Consider the following 24,371-nt stretch of genomic DNA (forward strand, 5'->3'; position numbering starts at 1 on the left):
TTTCAGAAATTCTCTGTGAGGTTTGAAACCAAAACTCTCCTTCTCAAAGGAGAATGAGATGATTTTAGTTCAAAGAGCAGCTAGCAGAGGCAAGAGAAGAGGGTCATATGGTTCATCCAGGTTGAACACAGTGAAAACGGTGAGGGTGGATCATTGGCTGAGAAGACTTGGTGATAGTGGTGATAGGAAACATTCTGGGATACAATTCAGTTTATTTAGAAAATAAACTTTATGAACTCAATGCACTGTGCCAGGAAGTGAAAAAAGGCAAAGAACAAGATATATAGCACAATAATATTTATATAAACTAATAATACATACCCCAAGTCACTTTAAATATGAACTTAAAAATATGTTTCTATCATATAAAACAATTGCCTATGATGGGAAGTGAGATGAGTATGGGGAAAAGAAGGAATAATGAATAAATTGAAAAAATAAAATAATAGAGAATCCTTACCCATACTGATGATGATAGTGTGTCCTGAATGAAGACATGATTAAACTCAAACCTCATCATGTGAAGTACAGAAATAAAGCAATTTCAAAAATCAGCCAACCAGGTAGACAGCCCCCAGTCAGTGTGAAGTCTCAATCAACCTTGGAAGGAAGTCAGAAAGGTACTCCTAAAGGTTAAGCAACAGTGACCTCTAAGTCATCAGTTGGATGAAAGACATGGGGAATGGGAAAGTGAGAAATCTTAAGTCAGTGACTATGGAGAAAAAAGGAAGAGAGCATGATTGGAGATAAAGTTCCAAAGCATCTCACAATGAGAAAGAAAGAAATGAAAGAGGACTAGCAGGAGTGGGAGTGTGTGACATATAGTAACTTTTAAAGAAAGCAAATCCATGAATAGCTGAATACATAAAGAATGAATCTTGGACAATGCGGAAGGCAGAAAGAAAAAAAGAATGTTAGAGAAAAGGAGCATAACCAAGAAAAAAAGAAAATATTCATTGAGGCAGGTTGGCATGTGATCCAGACGCCAAAAAGCCAAGGAAGAAGACAGTTAGAAACGACAAAGGCATTTTTATAGAAGGCATTTAGTTATCTGAAAGGCCGATATCAAGGGTCCTCAAATAATACAAAAAAATCAGAACCTTCCAGAAGAGTCAGCTTAATAGCATTTCAAAGATGCCAGTCTTTCTCAAGATGGCTGAGATTTACTTCCCTGTCTCCCATCAGTCTGGGTCACACTCACTCACCTGGACAGCTCTGATGTGGGCTCTCACCCTGCAGTGCCCATGGCTCCTTTCCTTGCTCCAACATGAAAACCTCTGTTTCAGGAACTTGATACCCTGTTCATGAGAAATGATAAAGGGTGTGGGTCCAGCTAATTGTGTTACAGAGCCCAACCAATAGTCTTGTTCAATGAGGCTTTGTTCTACAGGAAAGTAACAGTGTATCTCTGAGAACAGAGTACAGTTAACCCTTGAACAACAGGGCTTTGAACCACATGGGTCCAACTTATAAGTGGATTTTACCGAAAATATTGGAAAATCTTTTGGAGATCTGTGACAATTTGAAAAAACTCAGACAAACTTCATAGCCTAGAAATATCAAAAAATGTTTTAAAAAAGTTAGGTATGTCATGAATTTTGTAGCCACCTCCTATTGCTATTGCAGTGAGCTCAGTGCTGTAAATATCCACTTAAAATGCCCTAATCATTGCCTCATGAGCAGTCCCTCTCTCCAGTAAATTGTGTATAGCAGTAAAAAGTAATCTCTCTGGGTTCTCACATATGTTTCATGTTTATTGCAATACCATAAACCTTGAATAATATCACGGGACCTATACTAACATACTAAGTGCCACTAGCGATGCTGGAAATGCTCCCAAGAACAGAGAAAATTCATGACGTTACAAGAAAAAGCTGAATTGCTTGATTGAGGTCTGCAGCTGTTGTTGCCAGCCATTTCAAGATAAATGAATTAAGTGTAAAAACCATTGTAAAAAAAAAAAGAAATACATGAAGCATATACCAGCAGACACAAAAACCCTGCATCTTTTTTTTTTCTTTTTTGACTGCACTGCATGTCTTGTGGGATCCTAGTTCCCCAACTAGGGAGCACTGAATCCAGGCCCTGAGCAGTGAGAGAGTAGAGTCCTAACCATTGGACTGCCAGGGAATTCCCACCATGCACTTTTTAAGAAACACTTTTTTTTATCTTGTATTAAAAATGTAGTTTTTATGTGGGTACAGGATTGTTATAAGAAAAGCATTCCAGGACTTTGCTGGTGATCCAGTGGCTAAGACTCCACGCTCCCAATGCAGGGGGCCTGGGTTCGATCCCTGGGCAGGGAACTAGATCCCACATGCCACAACTAAGAGTTCACATGTGCAACTAAAGACCCCGCATGTCACAACGAAGATCCTGCATGCTGCGAATAAGACCTGGCACAGCCAAATAAATAAATAAATATATTTTTAAAAAAGCATATCTATAGATTCTAATATGATTTGAGAAAAAGCAAAGTCATTATATGGTAACTTAAAGCAAAAGGAAGGTGAAGGGCTTAAAGCTAGAGAATTTAATGCCAGTAAAGGATGGTTTGATAATTTTAGAAAGAGGTTTGACTTTAAAAAGAGATAAGAGAAGCAGCTTCTGATGACCAAAAGGCAGCAGATAAGTTCCTAGATGCCATAAAGAAAATCATTCAGGAGAAAAAAGATATCTGCCTGAACTTGTTTTTAATGCAGATGAAAGTGCCATATTCTGGAAAAAATGCCACAAAGGACTAAGGAAGAGAAGCGAGCACCAGGACAGGAACCTAAATCCTAACTAACTCCCCTGTTTCGTGCAAGTGCAGTCAAGTTTATGATTAGGACAACCCTTATCTATAAAGCTGCTAACCCCTAAGCCTTGAAAGGAAAAGATAAACACCAGCTGCCAGTCTTTTGGTTGTAAAACAAGAAGGCCTGAACAACAAGAACTTTCTTTCTGAATTGGTTCCATTGATGCTTTGTCCCTGGAGTCAGTAAGTACCCAGCCAGTAAGGGACTGCCTTTTGATATTGGACAATGTCGCTGGTCACCCAGAACCCCATGAGTTCAACACCAAAGGCATTGAAATGGTCTACCTGCCCCCAAACACAACATCTCTAATTCAGCCCCTAGATCAGGGGGTCACAAGGACCATTAAGGCTTATTACACATGGTAGTCTATGGAAAGGATTGTCAACACTGTGGAAGAGAAACTTGATAGAGAGAACATCATAAAAGGCTGGAAGGATTACACCACTGACGATGCCATCGTTGTTATAGAAAAAGCCATGAAAGCCATCAAGCCTGAAACAATAAATTCCTGCCAGAAAAGCTGTGTCCAGATGTTGTGTATGACTGCATAGGATTTACAACAGAGCAAATAAGGGAAATCAAGAAAGACATTGTGAATAAGGCAAAAAAGGTGGGGGTGAGGGTGTGGAGGATTATCTTGGAGAAATTTAAGAGCTAATAGACATCACAGCAGAGGTTTGATGAATCTGAGGGCTTTCAAACCAATGCCAGATGATTAGAAAGAAAACATGAAGAAGCAGTGCCAGAAAACAAGTTGACATTAGACAGTCTGGCAGAAGGGTTCAGATTTACTTAAGACTGCTTTTGACTTCTTTTACCACATGGACCTTTCTATGATATGGGCACTGAAACTAAAGCAAATGGTGGAAGAAGAGTTGCTATAAAAATATAGAAATATTTTTAGAGAAATGAAAAAGCAAAAAAGTTAGAAATTATGATGTATTTCCATAATGTTACATCGAGTGTGCCTGTATCTCCTGCCTCCCCTCTTCCACCTCCCCCACTTCTTCCACCTGCCATCCCCGAGACAGCAAAACCAACTCCTCCTCTTCCTTCTCCTCCTCAGCCCATTCAATGTGAAGACAACGAGGATGAAGACCTTTATGATGATCCACTTTCACTTAAAAAGGAGTAAAGAATCATCATGCTGTACAGTTAATAAACTTATCTGTTGTGTATACATGTGTCTTCCTGTAAAAATCTAATAACTGTGCGGCAAGGACTGTATGAGGAGTTTGTGTGTCATCGTCATCATCATTGACTAAGTATTCATCACGTAGAACACCATGTACAAGACTTGTATTGAGGTGGACAGCCTATCCTTACATAGGCATAAGGTGAGTGCCATTTAATATAAAATTAATAAGTGTTAGTTTTCTTACTGTTTTATAACTCTGCTTTCCAAGAAGTGCATTATTGTACAGTATGCCTCTCTTGTAATTGGAGAAACTGGGTATCAGCCTATCATCACAGGTGTTTTTTTCCTTAATGTAACAATGTTTCCAATACTGCATTATGAATATGACTATAATACTGTATGCCATAAAAATTTTATAACACTTTATTCATTACTGTATAGGCTAGGCTACCATGAAATCATCATATCAATTACACTAGGCTACCATAAAGCAATCATATTGCTACTTCTTCATTATCAATACATGAATCATTCATTACACCTATAAATAAATATGAATTTCTTTTTCACATTACCTTTTCATTTTTGATGTCTAGTGTTGTAATATATATAACATCTATAGTGCTTTGTATCATTTAAGACAATATTGATGTAGGCATTGACAGACGATTCACCTTATAAATAGATGACATAAACTTACAGTATTGATAAATACAGTACAGTAAATGTATTTTCTCTTCTTTATGATCTTCTTAATAACCTTTTCTCTAGCTTGCTTTATTGTAAGAATACAGTATATAATACGTATAACACACAAAATATACGTTAATTGACTTTATGTTATTGGTAAGCTTTTCAGTCAACAGTAGACCATTAGGAGTTAAGTGTTGGCAAGTCAAAAGTTGTATGTGGGGCTTCCCTGGTGGCACAGTGGTTGAGAGCCCGCCTGCCGATGCAGGGGACACGGGTTCATGCCCCGGTCCAGGAAGATCCCACATGCCATGGAGCGGCTGGGCCCGTGAGCCATGGCTGCTGAGCCTGCGCGCCCGGAGCCTGTGCTCCGCAACGGGAGAGGCCACAACAGTGAGAGGCCCGCGTACCGCAAAAAAAAAAAAAAAAGTTGTATGTGAATTTTCAACTGTGCCAGATCTGCACCACTAACCCTTGTGTTGTTCAAGGGTCAACTGTAAAATTCAGAGTGCCCAAAAGGGATAAAGAATCCTGGACAAATCAAGGACAAAACCATCATATAAGTCAGGTGTCTCACAGCATTCAGCAACTGAGAATAAAAACACTCTCAGTGGGGCCCTTCTTTCAGACACTCAGGTAACTGTGCTTACCTACTGAGAGCAGGTGGCTATAGGTCTCCAGCATCACATCCCGGTACAGGTTTTTCTGATCAAGGTCTAGCTGCTGCCACTCCTCTCTGCTGAAATCTACAGCCACATCCCTGAAGGACACTGATCCCTGTAAGGGCACATTCCTGTTCAGCATGAATAGTTAGTTTTGGGGGATGGAGAGACTATATTTAGGAATATGGAACTTAGGTTTTGTTGTTATTAATTTACCTCCTCTGTTTAAAAACTCACCCCCCATTTCCCTAACATTTTATTATGAAATTTTACAAACATACAGAAAATTTAAAATAATTGTGTAGTGAAAACCTATATAACCACCACTTAGAATCTATCCCTAACAATTTACTCTAGTTGTTTTACCACACATTTACCCATCCTTTTACCCATCCATCAATCCATATTACTTTTTTGTGCATTTCAAAGTAAACTATAGATGCCAGTACACTTCCTCTTAAATACTTCAGAATGCAAATCATTAAGTAGAGTATAACATTTTTTTACCTTTTTTAGGTAAGCTTTTCATACAATGAAATGCACAAGTCCTCAGAGTACCATTTGAAGTGTTGACAAGTGTATACACCTGTGTAATCCAGGAACTTTTTAAAAAATGGTATTGCATATAGGGTGTATATTAAATATCTAGCTTTACATAATATTTTATGGAAGAAAGAAAGCCAGTAAAGAATTTCTGCTATTGTTCTATACTATGGTCAGTCAATTACTCGTTTTTCAAAACTGAAGATTGAAATAGGCTCTCTTGTAGCTTTCTAGCAACTGGATGAATGACCTGTGATACAATTTCTGAGCAATTTAGGACCAGCCATTATGCTAGCCCTGGGAACACAAATATGAATTATTTATGTTTCTAATCTTCTAGCAACTTAAAAGACTTGGAAAATAAACAAGACCTATGTTTTAAAAGAAAAGTAAAAGAAGACACAAGTTCACTAAAGTGTCAAAAAGTAAATCTCTATGTGGAACACACTGAGGTCCCCAAAAAGGAAAAATACATTCCACATGGGGGTGTAAGTTTATTATTAGTTGAGGAATTTAAGTTGGAAGATGAGAAGTAAAACACAGAATGGGGAGGTGAGGAAGGTCATTTCCCAGAAAAGACAAGCAAAGGTGTGGCTATAGGAAAATACATGATGAGTTTGGAGAATAGCAAATAGCTCTATGTAAATGAAGAGAAGTCTGCATGACAAGCCAGGAAGGTGGTTATGGGAAAAACAGTTGGCTCATAGAACAAGTATGAATTTTCCATTTTAAGTAAAGGTAATTAAGGTAGTCAGATTTATATTAAACATTTTTTTGTATAAGATCTGTATTGCAGAATAACCAAATAAATGATGAGGAACAGTTCCTTACAAAATGATTTCTGGCTAAAAAATGAAGAAGTTAGGATAGAATTAGAATACTATCATCTCATAACTCCTAATGAAATAATGAGTTTAGACAATAATCATTAAGGGTTGCTCAACTGTTTCAGGTGAAAGGCTGAAAAGAAGTTTAAAATGGATGAGTCAGCTAGTAACAATGGCATCCACTCATCAATTTTAACATCACAAAAAGAGAGATAACCATGTATTATGTGCCTCCTGACATGATCTAGTAATTAATTTCATACCACCCATTAAGTACTTTTACAAAATATAAAGAAAAATACAACCTGAATCTCATTAAGCCTCCAGATCCAACAAATCATTCATAGGTAATATGCAGTATAGAGGAATATGTTGAACAATATCAAGACCAAAACATGAGCTAAATCCAGAAGGCAGAAAATGACCTGTTTCTTCAAAAAATAAATTACAACAGAAAAAATATGGAGGAGAATCTTTATTAAAAGAGACTTCAGAGTCATACTAACCAAATGCAACTTGTGGACCGTGTCTGGCTCTTAATTAAAACCAACATTAAAAAGATATTTATGGCATGTTTCAAATTCAAATAATAACTGGGTATCAGATGATACCTAGGAATTATTGATATTATGTTTTAGGTGTGATAATGGCTTAATGGTTATGTCAAACAAAAAGGAAGAAAAAAAGAATTCTCATCTCTTAGAGATATACATCAAAGTAGTCACAGATAAAATGGTTTTCGGGATTTACTTTAAAATAATCTAGCAGCTGGGAAGGAGGGTAGTTTTAGACAATATAAGAATGACAGAATGTTGATCACTAATAAAGCTGAGTGATAGGTACAATAGATACATGGGCTCCTTATACTATTCTCTTTACTCTTCAATACATTTACATTTTTTTCATAGCAAAATGTTTTTTAAAAAACATGATCTTCCATATTAAAAAAATCTAATCTGGAAATGCATAATTAAAGGAATGGCTATTTCCACCTGAAGTCAAACACTTAAAAAAGGGATCTATAGGGACCTGAACAGCCCACACTCAGTAAATTATAGAAATAATAGACAGGGTATTATCAATGATATAGAAAAACAAACAACAGGATCTAATCAATATTTATAGAATACTCCAACCAACAACAGCAGAATACACATTCTTTTCAGGCATCCATAGAACAATGACCAAGACAGACCATATCCTAGGCTGTGAAATAAATCTCAACTGGAAAGAAATGAAATAATATGAAGTATATTCTCTGAAAATAATGGAATCAAACTAAAACTCAATAACAGAAAGACAACAGAAAAATCTCCAAAGGAATTATATTAGAAAACAGTAACAAAAGCTATCTGGAAAGTCTGGAAATACCTGGAAATTAATCAACACACTTCTAAATAACCTATAAGTCAAAGAGAAATCCTCAAAAGAAATCTAGAAAATACATAGAACTGTAAAAAAGTGAAAATACAATGTATCAAAATCTGTGGGATGCTGAAAGGGAAATTTATAGAAAAGGGGAAACAAATGATCCAAGTAAAAAATGGGCAGAGAATCTGAATAAGACATTTTTCCAAAGAAAATATACAGATTGGCAACAGATAATGAAAACGTGCTCAACGTCACTAACGATCAGGGTAATACAAGTCAAATTCACAATGAGATATCACCTTACACCTGTCAGAATGTAACAACAACAAAAAAAATCCCACAAACCCAAGAAATAATAAGTGCTGGAAAAGATGTGGAGAAAAGGGAATCCTTGTGCACTACTGGAAGAATGTCAATTGGTGCAACCACTATGGAAAATACTATGGAGGCTCTTCAAAAAATTGAAAATAGAACTGCCATATGATCCAGCAATTCTATATCTAAGTATTTATCCAAAAGAAATGAAAATGTTAACTTGAATAAATATACACACCCCCACGTTCACTGCAGCATTATCCACAATGGCCAAGACATGAAAGCGACCTGTGTCCAATGATAGGTGAATGGATAAAGAAAATGTAGTATTTATATATGCACTGGAACATTATTCAGCCATAAAAAAGAAGGAAATCTTGCCATTCTCAACAGCATGGATGGACCTTGAGGGCATTATGCTAAGTGAAATAAGTCAGACAAAGAAGGACAAATACCTCATGATCTCACTTTATGTGGAATGTAAAAAAACCAGCAACTGAAGTCATAGATACAGAGAATAGACTGGTGGTTGCCAGAAGCAGGGGGCGGGTGATGGGTAAAATGGGTGAAGGTGGTCAAAAGTATAAACTTCCAGGTATAAAATAAGTCATGGGGACGTAATGCACAGCATGGTAACTATAACTATAGTTAATACTGGATTGTATATTTGAAAGTTGCTAAGAGAGATCTTGAAGGTTCTCAACACAAGAGAAAATATTTGTAACTATGTGTAGTGATGAATGAGAACTAGATTTATCATGGTGATAATTTCACAATATATACAAATATTGAATAATGTTGTATACCTGAAAATAATATGTTATACGTCAAGTACACATCAATTTTTTAAAAAAGGAAAGGGGAAAGGTCTCAAGTCAATAATCTAAATTCCTACCTCAAGAAACTAGAAAAAGAAAAGCAAAATAAACCCAAAGCAAGCAGAAAGAAGAAAATAATAGAAAACAGGTATCAAGGAAATTGAAAACAAAATTCAAAAAAACTAGAGAAAAATCAATAAAACACAATGTAATTATTTTGAAAAAAATCAATAAAATTGATAAATCTTGCTGACTGACCTAGTAGTCAACCAGACTGACAAAGATAAAAAGATACAAATTACCAATGTCAGGAATGAATATCGTTACAGATATGGCAGCCATTAAAAGAAAAATAAGGGAATACAAAACTTCTATGCTAATAGAGTCAGCAACTTAGAAGAAATGCACCGATTCCTCAAAAACCACAACTACCAAAACTCAACATTATGAAATACATAAGTTGATAATCCCATAAACCATTAAATTAAATTAATAATTTAAAAGCTCCTGGAAAAAAAAGTCTCCAGGCCCAGATAGTTTGGTTTTTTTTTTTGCTGCGCCGTGTAGTATGCAGGATATTAGCTCCCCAACTAGGGGTCAAACCCGTGCCCCTTGCAGTGGAAGCAGAGTCTTAACCACTGGATCACCAGGGAAGTCCCGAGATAGTTTTACTAGAGAATTCTACTAAACTTCTAAAGAAGAGTTAGTCTCATTTTTACACAATCCCATCCAGAAATTAAAAGAAGAGGAAACACTTCCCAACTAATTTTTTGGGGCCAGTATTATTACGCTGATACCAAAGCACTACAAAGACAGTACCAAAAAGAAAACTACAGACCAATATCTCTTGAGAACTTAGATGCAAACATCCTAAATGAAATATTGCCAAATTGGATCCAGCAATGAATAAAAAGAATCATGCATCACAATAAACTGGAATTTATCGGAGAATTCTCCGTACTATATTCTGCATGCTCTTTGAATCTATAATTATTTCAAAATAAATAAAACGTTGAAAAAATATATTGAAGAAAGTTTATTTATTCTCGTAACAGAGCATTTTGAAATGGGCAAGACCAGAAAATAAGTCACGAGAACCACTGCACAATTCAGGTGAGAGAATACAAATTTCTTACTTATCTAAAGTAAGGCTGTAGTAAGGCTATAGAAGAGATTGATACTAATTATTAAGGAGGTGAAAGTGATACCGAGTGTGAAGGTGAGAAAAAAGGACTCAGATAACTCTCAGTCATCAGTTTTGTGTTGCTGTAGATTCTGAGGTCACAGATGAATTTAAGGACTAGAGGAGGGGGCTGGGGGAAAAAGATAAATAATATATTTTGTACATACTAAGGTTTAAGTGATAAAACATATACAAGGATGGACTCTAGGCAGGTGGATAGAGAGCTAGTAGGGAGATGATGATTCAGGAGTTGAATATACAGAGCAGGTCACTGAATTCAGGATAGGGAATGAGCATGCAGGAAGGACAGGACAGAGAAAGTATTAAGGATAAGTATTAAAGATACTTGTGTTTTTAATGTCTAAAATTTTGATGCTTGAAAGCTATCTTTTTTTTTTTTTTTTTGCGGTACGCGGGCCTCTCATTTTTGTGGCCTCTCCTGTTGCGGAGCACAGGCTCCGGACGCGCAGGCTCAGCGGCCATGGCTCACAGGCCCAGCCGCTCTGCGGCATGTGGCATCTTCCCCGACTGGGACACGAATCCGTGTCCCCTGCATCAGCAGGCGGACTCTCAACCACTGCAGCACCAGGGAAGCCCAAAAGCTATCTTTTTTATTTCTTCATTTAACTATGTTCAGAGATTACAGTTTGCTTCTTTGTGATGTGTTGATTCTGTTTATGGGGCTTAGAACATTGCCATTTCTTTGAAAATGTTCCTTATATACTTGAAAAGAATACATATACTCTAATTTTTCTCTTTCATACACTTGCATATTCACAACCTACTCACATCAAAACCCTGGCCCCTAAACCCTATGTCATCAAGAATTAAATGGGGAATCAAGAAGATGTCATATTCGTAGCTTTGACTCCGCACCAAATGAGGTTCTTATAAACAATCTGTCCAGGAAAAATCTCCTTACTCAAAAATAACAATAAAAATCTCCTAATGTACAAAGATACTATAAGCAAAAAGAATGAAAAAAAAAGAGAGAGATTAAAAGGAACATGCTAGAAATAAATTGCCACACAATAAAACACATTCACCATGAATTCAAGGAATTCACTAAAACAATCAACTACTTAATGAAATAAATAGGGATATGAGTCCAAAGAAGAAATAATGAAAAAACAGGTTAAGAAAATGGTTATTTGAATTTTTGAAAAAAAAAAAGGCAGAACTCAGTAAAGAAGTAAAAAAGAAAGAAAAAGTAGCACAGAAATGAAGTTCTCTCTGAAAGCAATAAAAACATTCTATGAAAACACAAAAAGTGGCAAGAGCAGATTAAGACAAGTAAGCAACATGAAATGGAAATAAGGACTTTTAAAGTAAAATAGAAAAAAAAAAACAAAAATAGAGTTTAATAAAAATATCCAACAAACAAAAGAATCCTTGAAGTAGTAGTATAGAACTCTTATCATTATTCACAGTACAAATTTAATAGATATTGTCTAAAAGAGTAAAAGATTTAGTTCAAAAAGTTAATGCGATAAGGGTGACACTAAGAGAACTAACCAAACAAAAAAGAATCTAAACCCTCCTAATTACCAGACTGACACAGAAACAAAAGCAAAAAATACAGAGTATACAGTGAAAGATACATAAAAGAAACATCCACATCAGAAGTGTAACATAAAAAGCATCTTTCCACTGCTGTACAGAGAAATTGCACAAGGACTCCAAAGGCTGACAGTAAAAGGATAAGCAAAAGGCATATTTGGATATGCCAACATAAAGGAAATAACAGCCTCCATCTTAATATCAGACAGAGCTGAATTCTAAGAAAAGATATTAAACAGGACAAGGACACAATCCAAAATGAACTTGAGATGTCATTACTATCACTGCAACAAATTACATAGCATCAAAATTTATAAACAGAAACTATAGGCAATACAGATAGAAATATACTCATGGTGGGAAACTTTAAATAATATCTCTCAGCTCCAGGAGATAAAGAGGAAAAAACAAGCCACATTGTAAAAACCTCCTAACTACATATTTTATTGATAACAAAGTCCATATCTGGAAATATTCTTTTCAAGTGACTCTGTAACATTTAGAAATATTAAACATAAAATTTGCACACATACACAAAGTTAACATTCCAAAAGCAGAATAAAATCAATGCAAACAAATCTCTCCAAAGGTGCAATCCTAATTTTATTAAAAGGAGAATTTTTTAAGTAAAAATCTTAACAACTACAAGTGAAAACATGGTAAATGGTAATTAAAGATTTGATGGGAAATTTAGTATGTTCCTAGAAATCCACCCTTTCATCTAGATTTTAAATTGAGATAAGTTATTTTTCTAGATTATTTTTGAACATTGTTTTGCTGTGAGTAGTTAATACATTTGATGTCTGAATCTATGTTTATAATTTTCAGTTCTTTTACTGTCATCGATGGGTTTAGACATCAAGGTTAATATGGTAAACAAAATAAAACAAACACCAAAAACAACGTTGGGAATAATTTTAGATATCTTTACACAAAACTTTGTTGTAAAGATCAAACTACTCCCAGAATGAATTTCCACCCCCTGGAATTCCTCCTCCTCACCTCACATGAGCTGCCATGTTCCTCTGGAGCCAGGCCCAGGGATTTCTGGTGAGAGGTCCAATTAGCTGGCATGGTCATGCTGGGTCTCAACCTTTATTCTCTCAGGAGCCTAAAGTTTGGTGGACATCTGTAAACTCAAGCAGAGCTGCTAAGAAGAGGTGAGGTGGAATCTGGAGGAAGATCTGACCCAGGGGCTCCCTGGAAAGATAATGTCCACATGGTCAGTCATCATATAAACATCTCCAGTGAACTCCAAGGTGTAGTTTCCTGAGCTAGACACCACAGGACAGTGGTTCTCAAGCTTGAGTGTGCATTCGAATCACCTGGAAGATTTGTTAAAATACAGTTAAAAATCCCCACACTCCCACCGTTTCTGATTCAGTAGGTCTAGGGTAGGGTCTGTCTCAGACTATTCGGGTTGCTCTAACAAAATACCACAGACTGGGCAGCTTATAAACAACAGAAATTTATTGCTCACAGCTCTGGAAGCTAGGAAGTCCAAGATCAAGTCCATAATCACGTTTTGATGAAGGCTCTCTTCCTGGTTCATAGCCAGCACCTTCTAGCTGTGTCTTCACATGGTGGAAGGGGCTATGAAGCTTTGTGGGGTATCTTTTATAAGAGCACTAATCCCATTCATCAGGTTTCTACTTTCATGACCTAATCATCCCCCAAAGGCCCCATCTTCTAATACCATACTTTTGGGTATTAGAATTTCAACATATGAATTTGGGGGGAACAAACATTAAGATCATAGCAGGGCCCAAGAATGTGCATTTCTAACTAGTACCCAGGTGATGCTAATGCTACTGTTCCAGGAACCATACTTTAAGAACCAGTGCTGTGGAGAACATGAAGTTTAACAAAACCTGTGATAGGTTATTAGTCATGGTAAAATATGGGAAAAAAACATGAGATATGGAGTGACATTACTGAAGATCTGAATTGCAGCTCTGCTACTTTTTGGCTATGAGAAAACGAATAAGTTATTTTTAGCTTCAGTTTCAAAAATGAGAATGAAAGTGCCTACCTCATAGAGTTATGAAAATGAAATGAGATGATGCTTACAAAATACTCAACACTTCCCTGGAATACAAAAAGCATCCAATAAATATCTGCAATTACTATGCACTATTAGATATTAAAAGTTAATATAAAAAAAATATAATCAAAGCAAGTAAAACAACAGACAATACTGATTTAGGTATGTGACAAAAGTGACATTCAGGGCTTCCCTGGTGGCGCAGTGGTTGAGAGTCCGCCTGCCGATGCAGGGGACGCGGGATCGTGCCCCGGTCTGGGAGGATCCCACATGCCGCGGAGCGGCTGGGCCTGTGAGCCGTGGCCGCTGAGCCTGCGCGTCCGGAGCCTGTGCTCCGCGACGGGAGAGGCCACAGCAGTGAGAGGCCTGCGTACCGGAAAAAAAAAAAAGTGACATTCAATTGAGTGTACACAAGACATTCATTGCATAAATGCTGCTGACATAACTGGCCTTCCACCTGGAACAAAACAAAGTAGATCTCCATTGCACACTATACATTAGACTGAATTCCAACATGAGTAAATATTTTAAGTATATGTATTTTAAAAATCTCAAAGAATATTAAAATAAATTTTAGGAGTATACGTTTGTATAACACTCTGTTGGAGTCAGAGTGATCTTATTGTACATGAGAGAAAACCCAGAAACTATAAAAGAAAAACCAAATATTTCTGATTCGATATTTCCTAATTATATGTTAAAATACACCTAATAAAAATAAAAATGAAGATATATATACACAAAAGTTTCAATATGTGATGACAGGTTATCCTTATTGTTAAAAAAAAAAAAAATCTAGCAATCAAGTGGAAAACAAATAAAAGCCCAGGGGAAAAAAAAGACAAAGGACATGAAAATTCACAGAAAAGTAAATTTAGATGGCAATTAACCCAAAAGGTGCCAACATTACTGACGGGAAAGTGCATTAGACCAATCAGATATAATTTTCCCTCAGAACTGTAAAAACTTTTTTTTAAATGCTGGAAAGCATTTTGGAAAATGAGCTCTTTTATAAATTGCTGGTGGGTGCTTAAATTGCTATAATATCTTTTGAGTTATTTAGTTATATCTATTATTGAAAATACACATAACTGCTCCTAATAATAGTTCCAAATATATAAAGCAGAAACTGGTTGAAGGAAGGGCAAGAGGATAAATAACCTTTCCAGTGTGAGTTTACCTTTCTCGGTAATTAATTAAGCAGACAAAATAATATATATAATGCAATCTATATGAAACAATACAATACAATTAATAAAGAATACAATTATTTTTATGTAATAGGTGTGACATTTATGAAAACTGACCCTGAACTGGGCCATAAGCAATTTTTACACTCGAGCGTCACCCAGAGGCATTATTTGAAATAGAGAATGCCCTTCTAAATAATTCATGGGTCAAAGAAAACATTAACTGAAATTCAAAAAACAAAAACCCAAACACTGAAATGGGAGCAATAAAGAAAATGCTTGTATTTAAAAAGCAAGCTCATCACAGACCCCATAGATTCCCCATGCTGACGCCCCAGGCCCTATCACTGACCACAGACTCCCATCACTGGGCCCCCAAATCCCAATCACTCATCTCAAAGATATTCACCATTGCCCAGGACCCCATCACTGACCTCTCTCTGACACCCAATAACGGATGCCACAGACCCCACCCCCCACCACTGAATCCCCAAACCACCATCACTAACTCCACGGACAAGCCTTCCATCATTGACCCCACAGAATTCCTAATTAAGAGCAACCAAAATCACCTCAGAGACCTCTCGGCATTAGCGTATGAAGATGCTCCTGACACAAGCCGCAAAAACGCCTCCGAGAGCCACTTCCGCTTCCAGTCGGGCCGCTAGCACCATACGGACTGTTGGTATTGCGCATGCTCTGAATTACCCTGGAAGCCGCATTCCGCCAACAGTCAACACGGCGAACAGACTTTGTTAGGGACCTTGCGCGGTTTCCCTGAGAGGCGCTGTTGGGCAGGGAACATGGCTGCACCCAGTGTGCTTCTGCGCGCGGGCCGCCATCTTGGAAGCGTATCCGTTCCGTACAGCGAAGGAAGAGGCCTCCTGCGGGTTTTTAGAGCGAGGCAGGGGTTGCCACAGAGCATGTGGGAGTGTGGCCCTGGACTAGGTGGGCTTCCGGGAGGAGGAAGGTATTGGAGATGGGGTCCCGAGCTCCATGTTATGTTTAGAAAAACCTAAATTGCCCCTCAGGAATCAGCACCACGCGGAGAGCAATTACCTGCTTGGAGAAACCACCAGGAATGTGGAGGGCCTGAAAGAAAAATGTCACCAAGGGAGAAGGACAAACGTCTTACGTACCAAGGCTGGATCCTGGGAGAAACCACCAGGAGACGAGGCGGGGAAAGTCAGGGTGCTACAATCCACTTTTCGGAGAATGGAGAGGTCTGCCCCTGGACAAAAACACTTGGCAACAGAGAAATGTCAGAACGGGCAATTAGCTGCAGGAAAGGTGGTACAGCCCTTAACGTAAGAACTGGGGGAAATAGGGTAGAACTCAGAGTAGTCCTATCCTTTCCAGAGAGATACAGCCGTAGGAAGTTGTCACCTTCTAAAGGGCTGGTGGGGCGAATGGAGACTTGATAAATCCCCATTAATCTTCGTTAGCCTTCACCTTAACTACTGCAAGTAAAACAATAGTAGGCAGCAATAATAAAAAATAATAACGGTTTTTAAGATGGTCAACATGTGACTAAAAGCACTTAAGGAAAACTGCTATTTTTATTTGTAAATTAAAATCTAAGTAATAACAATGTCCTTACTATATAAATGAAGCCTTAAGTCCAGTCTGACTGCTCCCTTAGCTTCTCCTATATGGAAATTCTGGAGCAGCTAACACTCTCCCTGTAACCATAGCACAAGTCGTGTGCTGACGCACCGTGAGGCCACATAATACCAAAACGTCAGAGTTTGGAACAGAGAAAAGGTTACTGCAGGGCCGTGCAAGGAGATAGGTGGCTCATGCCTTTAAAAACACCCCAAACTCTCTAAAAGCTTTCAGCAAAGCCCTTTTATAGGATAGGTGAAGGAGGGGCATGCTTAGTTGTTGGAAGCTTCTTGGTGTCAGATCCTCTATTCTTGAGATGAGGTCAAAGTCAGGTAACGATGTTCCTGTAAATCTCCACCAAACAAATGTTACTCTCTGTTCTGACAAGAAAGGGAAAGGTCCCAAGGCACAACTTTCAGCCTTCGGGGTCCAGGCCTGGCTAAGAGAAGGGGGTCCCTGTGTGTGTGGGGGGGGGAAATTACCCTGCCCTGGAGTGTTCGTCCAGCACCCAGTCTGGGTCCTCCCGCCAGTGCCCAGGCCTGGCTGAAAAGGCAGTTCTCAGTTGGTGGCTCCGTCAGGGCGAGCTCCTCAGACCCTGTCTAGCTGCTGTCATCGCTGAGGGAGCCAGGCCCCCAGGACCCAGCTGGCCCTCAGGCTCCTCAGGCCGCCCTAACAGTGGGGGCTAGGTCCCACAGACCGTCTCCCATGCAGACTGCCTGTGCCATTAGGTCGCAGAGGCAGGGACGCAGGAGAGGTTCGCCACCACCTCAGGGTCTGGGCCCGGCCAGTGGGTGGTCTTGGCAAGGGCTCTGGAGCCCTGTAGGACACAGCCCCAGCCTGTTCCCTGGGCCCCCAACTCACCCGCCAGCTCGAGGCCGGATGAGCTGGAAGGCGCCCGGCAGAGGACCTGGATTTCCCTCTTACCTCACTCTCCACCTGACGACCCCGACTCCCGCAACGTTTGGCTCAGTGCCCCTCTAATGGTCACCTGTGGACAGTTCCTTGCTTGGGGGAGGGGCCCACTGCGGCGCCGACCAGTGGCTGAGCAGGACCTCTTATGGTGCTCTAACCTTCTGCATTATTGGTCTCGGGGTAACTGTTGCCTGGTAACGGGGTGCGGGGTAACAGAGGGCTGCACACTTCAGCACTGTATTACATCCCCACCCCCATCCCCTGCTTTTGGGGGACTATGGGTGGGAGTTGTAAAGACAGTAGTTAACAATACTGTATCGTATACTTGTAATTTGCTAAGAGAGTAGATCTTAAATATTCTTACCACACACACATTAAAAAAAAGGTAATTATGTGAGGTGATGGATGTGTTAACTAACCTTATCATGGAAATCATTTCTCAATATATCCATGTATCAAATCATCACGTTGTACATCTTAAATTTACACAATGTTATATGTCAATTATATCTCAATAAGGCTGGAAAAAATACATAAATTATCTGAATTATAATAACTCCTATATGGTTTACTTAATTTCAATCCCACCACCTGTGGCAGAGACAGCTACATGCTACCCAATATACTATCTTTTTTATCTTAAATAACAGAATTCAGATTTTAATTGAAGCAGCAATGTGCTCAGCTGAAGGATTATCCTGCCTCTCTTGAAGCTGGGTGTGTCCATGTGATTAAGTTTGGGTCCCTGAGATGGAAGCAAAAGTGTTGTGTACTACTTTCTGTGATATTTCCTGAGAAGACTGCTTGAAGAGAGGGGATCCAAGTGAGAGGTCAACACTTTTTATCCTCTACAACCTTTTTCTTCCTTCCTCCTTCCCAGAATGCGTATGTGTTTGCTGTAGTGGCAGTAGGCATTTCAGATCATGAGGTGACCTTGAGGATGGAAGGGTCAAAGAAAAATTGCACTGAACAATTTAAACAGGCAAGGAAGACTTTATCCAGACTATTGCAATAGGGGTCGAGTCTATTCTAGTAGGAGAGAGAATGAACTCAACTCCAAATACAATAGGGACAGCTTGGGATTTATAGCTAATAGGCAGGTCGAGGGAGTCAGTGGATGGAAAATTACTAAGAGGAAGTTGGTTAGGTATCAAGAGTTGGGGAGATTCTTGTTAAACTGGTTTGGCAGTCGGCCAAGGACAGAAGGCCAAGGATAAGGTCTACTCCAGAAGAGGGCTCAGAGAAGCCTCGTTAAATTGTAACAAGGAAGAGTTGGACTACAGGTTGGTTCTGTTTCTTTTGCTTTAATCTTTGCTTTCTGCTGCTTTTGTTCACTAAAAGGATACTGTCTGTGCATAATGGCCTGCCCTGGGGAACACTGCCTTTGTTCAGGGAAACATCCGGAACCTGTTCCACCTGTGGATGGCTGCAAGAAAGAAGAAATTAACACATCCCCTCCCTGAGGCTGGCCATTCTGGGTGATATTTGCAAAACGTATGGCCTTTTTACTTTACTTCCTCATCTCCCCCTCCTCTCTGTGCTATAAAAGAAACTGGCACCCAAACCCCAATAAGATGGTTATTTTGAGACTTTAGTCTGCCACGGGCCTAAAATAGTAATTCTATGTTTAACATTTTGAGTTCTGTCAAACAGATTTCTAAAAAAACTGCCCCACTTGACATACTCACCAGCAGTGTATAAGGTTTCCAACTTTTCCATGTCCTTGCTAACACTTGCTATTATCTTCTTTATTATAGCCATCCTAGTGGGTGTGAAGTGGTGAGGTTTTATTCTTAATAGCAAAAATTTTTTGAGACAATCTCGATGTTTATCATTGGGATTTTGGTTAAATAAATGATAGCAAATCCATACAACAGAATACTATGAAACTAAAAATTTGTGATCCAGACTTATATTTACAAACAAGAAAAGTTGTCCATGATACAGTAAAGTATGCACATTGCAAACCTGCAATTTTCTCTAGTTGGTACAAGTTTGCATTTTCTTATATTTTACTAAGTATTTATTAATTTTAAAAGTAAAAAAGAATAATGCTATAGTATTTCCGTAAAGAACAGGGATTTACTTCTACCAAATTAACTGATGGTAAAAAAGAACAGAATTTTTTTTTGCGGGCAGAGAGGAAAGAGGTAAAAGCTAACAAACCAGAGGAACAGGAAACTTGACTCTGAAAAGTTAATCTGTTTAAGAATAAATGCTTAAAGCACTAGTCCATAATAATGGTAAAGGAAGAATTAGTCTATAAATGTTGCTTGATAAGAAGGCAATTTGTTTTATTTTGCTTTTTTTTTTTTTTTTTTTTTTGGCTGCGCTGGGTCTTCGTTGCTGTGCCCCGAGGCAGCGGGATCTTAGTTCCCCGACCAGGGATCGAACTGGTGTCCCCTGCATTGGAAGGCGGATTCTTAACCACTGGACCACCAGGGAAGTCCCAAGAAGGCAATTTGGACTAACCTCATACCGTATGCTATTTCAAGAAAATAATTTATTAAAATTAACTTTCAAACAAATGTGACCATGTTCTAATAAAAATAGAGAATGGCTGGTGAGAGTATCTGAGCACATATGCTAAAAACTTCGTTTTTTTTCAACATGTTTTTTCAAGTTGATAATAAAAGTAAATCCTTGGATAAATGCTTAAAGATTATGAAAAACCCATGACCCTCCTCTGCTGCAGCTGTAGAGAACATCAATAGCCTTTTAAGCCATAAAACAGTCTTGGCCATTGTTAGTTTTCACAAGTGAGTCCTAAAGGTCTTACCTTCTGAGATCATTGCTATATCCTCTGGATGTTACCTATAACCGCTAAAACGTTTATGTTTCTGATTCACTGCTTTAATAATGTTATGCCCTGATAATTATAGTTCCATTCATTCTCTTTAAGCTCTTCTCCCAGAGGCAGGGAGATAAAATAATATTTTAGTTCATAGAAGACTACACTGTTGCAACAGAAAAGCCTAAATTAAATGGAACATGCTTACCACTCATTTGCCTTATCACCAGAAAAGTTATTACAAGCACTAATATTGAGGATTACATAAGTATAGATATGCATAAGTGTGGGTATACAACTAGACTGAGTTGTGGTTGAAATAATTCATCTTTATAAATTGATTCTTGTAAACCTCAGGCAATAGTGCAAATTATATGAATCTATAGAGTTATAGTTACACTATCTATGTATCTAAGTTTTAAAGTGCTATTTTCTTTGATATATTCTTATATCAACAATGACTGTGTTCTTTACTATGATATCCTAAATATATTTTCAAAAATTCCTAATTATCTTTGGGATGTTAGACTAATACAATATTGAGTTCTAGAGAAATTAAAATTCAGAGAGAGGAGATAGTTACCACAAAAACCTCAGCTGCCAGGCTTCCCTGGTGGTGCAGTGGTTGAGAGTCCGCCTGCCGATGCAGGGGACATGGGTTCGTGCCCCGGTCCGGGAGGATCCCACATGCTGCGGAGCGGCTGGATCCATGATCCATGAGCCATGGCCGCAGAGCCTGCGCGCCCGGAGCCTGTGCTCCGCAACGGGAGAGGCCACAACCGTGAGAGGCCGGCGTACCGAAAAAAAAAAAAACACCTCAGCTGTGTCAGTACTTATTTATTTCTATCTATGTATAACTCTACAACCGTGATGGTAAAATAAATATTTACAAATACAAAAATTCAATAAGATGAATTTATTATTAAAAACTAGAGTTTTAAAGCTTTAATTACATTGTCATTGAAACATTGTTTGTACTTATAAACTTATTTGTAGTGTCTGGAATATGCTTTAAAAATACTACAGAAAAAAAATTCAGACAGGACTAGTTGAAACAAGGTTGGCAAAAGTTTGATAACTGTTAAAGCTGAATGGTACATGGGTTGGGTGGGTGAGAGGGGGATGTTCATACTATTCAGTCTACTTTTGTGTATGTCTAAAAATGTTTAAGATAAAAAGTAAATGTTTAAGATAAAAAGTAAAAATGTTTAAGATAAAAAGTATGTTATGTTGCTTGATAAGAAGGCAATTTATTTGTAATAAATGTTTTGTTTGGCTAGATTATATATGGACATGTGTGGAAGACATGGCTGTCTCACCAGAGTGTGAATTTCTATGTCTCAAAAGCCTGCTATTATTCATATGGTCTCTTTTTAGGTCTTGGGGCTCTTCATGTCTATAAGCAACTGAAAAACCAAGATTAGGCTCCAACAAGTACAGAAATTCTGTACTCTTGTCAGTTTTCTCACTTCTGTAGGAGCTAAAAAAATTGAATGGTCCCTGGGTTGCCTTCAACACAGCTAAGGCTGCAGCCATTTGTCATTCTCAGTTATTTTTCCTTGTATTCTGGTCAATTGATCAGTATTCTCTGGGATTTTATTTATTGATTTTTTTTTAATGTTTCTTTTCTCCAAGGCTAGATTCCAAATCCATAAACTTTGGGGTCTACAGGGCATCTTTCCACCAGACCATCTTTATTGCTTCCCAGGTGACCACTTGATAACCCCAAAGTCTTGCTCCCTCACCTTCTTGGTATAACTCAGGAGGTAAGAAAAAAAAAAAAAAAAAAGAACGCTGAGAATTTATCAGGCATGATTGATGAGTTCCAAAAAGTTCAAGGTGGTTAAGGGCTGTCCTAATTGTCAGGTCCACAATGTGGGGAAAAGCTGTTGAAAATGAGAAAAGTTTATTCTTTCTATGTGGGAGCCCTTTTAAAAAATTACATTGTTAATTGATTTGACTCTTCAGATATTCTGTAAACCTTTTCAGGATGGTGGAAGGGTTAAAATGACGACTAGCAACAAAAAGACTTCCAAATACTAGGTTTGATGCTGATGAATCTCTAGAGTTTTACAAACTTTTTATTTTTAGTCCTCTGAGTGTGGGTGAGATACTGTCTCATTTTGGTTTTGATTTGCATTTTCCTAATACAAATAACACCTAACGGTGTTGAGCATCTTTTAATGTGGTGATTGGTCATTTGCATGTTTGACTATTCAAATACTTTGACCATTTAAAAATTGGGGTTATTTGGTTTTTTATTGAGTTGTAACTATTCTTCATATATCATGAATAAAAATTACTTATCAGATATATGATTTGAAAATATTTTCTGTGGGTTGTCTTTTCACTTTCTTACTGGTGTCCTTTGAAGTACAATATTGTTTGAGTTTGATGAAATCAATTTACCTGTTTTTGTTTGTCATGTGTGCTTTTGGTTGCATATGAAAGAAGCCATGTACAACCCAAAGGTTACAAAGATTTAGTCCTATGTTTTCTTCTGGGAGTTTTATAGATTTAGCTCTGACATTTCGATCTATGATCCATGATCCATTTGAGTCCATTTTTATACATGGTGTGAGGTAAAAGTCTTCATTCTTGTGTGTGTGCCTATCCAGTTGTCCCAGCATCATTTGTTGAAAAGACTATTCTTTCCCCCATTAAATTGTTTTGGCACTCTTGTTGAAAAATCAGTTGACTGTAAATATAAGGGCTTGTTTCTGCATTCTCAATGCTAGATGTCTATATTTTGTGCCAAGAATATGCTGTCTTGATTACTGTAGCTTTGTAGTAAGTTTTGAAATCAGAAAATGTGAGTCCTTCAACTTTGTTTTGCTTTTCTGGGTCCCTTTCAATCCATATGAATGTTAGGATCAGCTTATCAATTCTTACCAAAATCAGGCTGGGATTTTGATAATGTGCTGAATTTGTATGTCAGTTTGGGGAGTACTGCTTTCTTAACAATATTCAATCTTCCAATATATGAATATGGGAAAGCTTTCTCATTTTAAGGTCTTCTTTAATTTCCTTCAACTAAGTTTTTCAGTTTCTAGTAAACACCATCTTGCACTTCTTCTACTAAGTTTATCCGTAACTAGTTTTTGAATAAAATGAAATTGTATTCTTAATTTCATTTTTGGATTGTTCGTTGTTTGCGTATAGAAACACAATTGATTTTTGAATATTGATCGTGTAATCTGAAACCTTGGTGCATTCACTTGTGTGGATCCCTTAAGATTCTCTATGAATAAGACCATGGCATCTGTGAACAGAGTTTTACTTCTTCCTTCCCAATCTGGATTCGTTTTATTTCTTTTTCTTGCCTAATTGCCCTGTCTAAAATCTCCAGTACAACGTTGAGTAGAAATGGGGAGAGTGGGGGCTTCCCTGGTGGCGCAGTGGTTGAGAGTCCGCCTGCCGATGCAGGTGACACGGGTTCGTGCCCCTGTCCGGGAAGATCCCACAGGCCGCAGAGTGGCTGGGCCCGTGAGCCATGGCCGCTGAGCCTGCGCGTCCGGAGCCTGTGCTCCGCAACAGGAGAGGCCACAACAGTGAGAGGCCGCATACTGAAAAAAAAAAAAAAAAAAAAAAAAAAAAAGAAAGAAATGGGGAGAATGGACATTCTTGAACAGGCTTGTTCCTGATTGTCTTAGTCCTTTCGGACTGCTATAACAAAAATACCATAGACTGGGTGACCCAAACAGCAAACATTTATTTCTCACAGTTCTGGAAGCTGGGAAATCCAAGATTAAGGTGCTGTCAAATTCCACATCTGGTGAGAGCCCACTTCCTGGTTCACAGACAGCTATCTTCTTGCTGTGTCCTCACATGGTAGGGGGGCAAGGGAGATCCCTGAAGTCTCTTTCTTAAGGGCACCAATCCCATTCATGATGGTTCTATTCTCATAATGTACTTAACCCTAAA

General features: G+C 38.2%; 1 protein-coding gene and 1 long non-coding RNA gene across 2 annotated transcripts in view; one reads left to right on the plus strand and one right to left on the minus strand.

The window, feature by feature from the left end:
- Positions 1-3,972, plus strand: part of LOC141277197 (uncharacterized) — a 20,123-nt gene extending 16,151 nt beyond the window's left edge. Inside the window, exon 4 of the long non-coding RNA XR_012328180.1 lies at positions 3,865-3,972. This is a non-coding gene — a long non-coding RNA (uncharacterized lncRNA). The remainder of the gene's footprint in view (positions 1-3,864) is intronic.
- LOC101319427 (uncharacterized) overlaps positions 1-15,844 on the minus strand; it is a 23,141-nt gene extending 7,297 nt beyond the window's left edge. Inside the window, exons 1-4 of the mRNA XM_019941157.3 lie at positions 15,712-15,844; positions 12,908-14,315; positions 5,277-5,403; positions 1,206-1,298 (exon numbers count right to left, since the gene is read on the minus strand). Coding sequence (XP_019796716.2) covers positions 1,206-1,298; positions 5,277-5,403; positions 12,908-12,985 — 298 coding nt within the window. The 5' untranslated portion in view covers positions 12,986-14,315; positions 15,712-15,844. The remainder of the gene's footprint in view (positions 1-1,205; positions 1,299-5,276; positions 5,404-12,907; positions 14,316-15,711) is intronic.
- Positions 15,845-24,371: the final 8,527 nt, after the last annotated feature.

This window comes from Tursiops truncatus, chromosome 19 (assembly GCF_011762595.2).
Source record: "Tursiops truncatus isolate mTurTru1 chromosome 19, mTurTru1.mat.Y, whole genome shotgun sequence".
Classification (NCBI taxonomy): Eukaryota; Metazoa; Chordata; class Mammalia; order Artiodactyla; family Delphinidae; genus Tursiops; species Tursiops truncatus.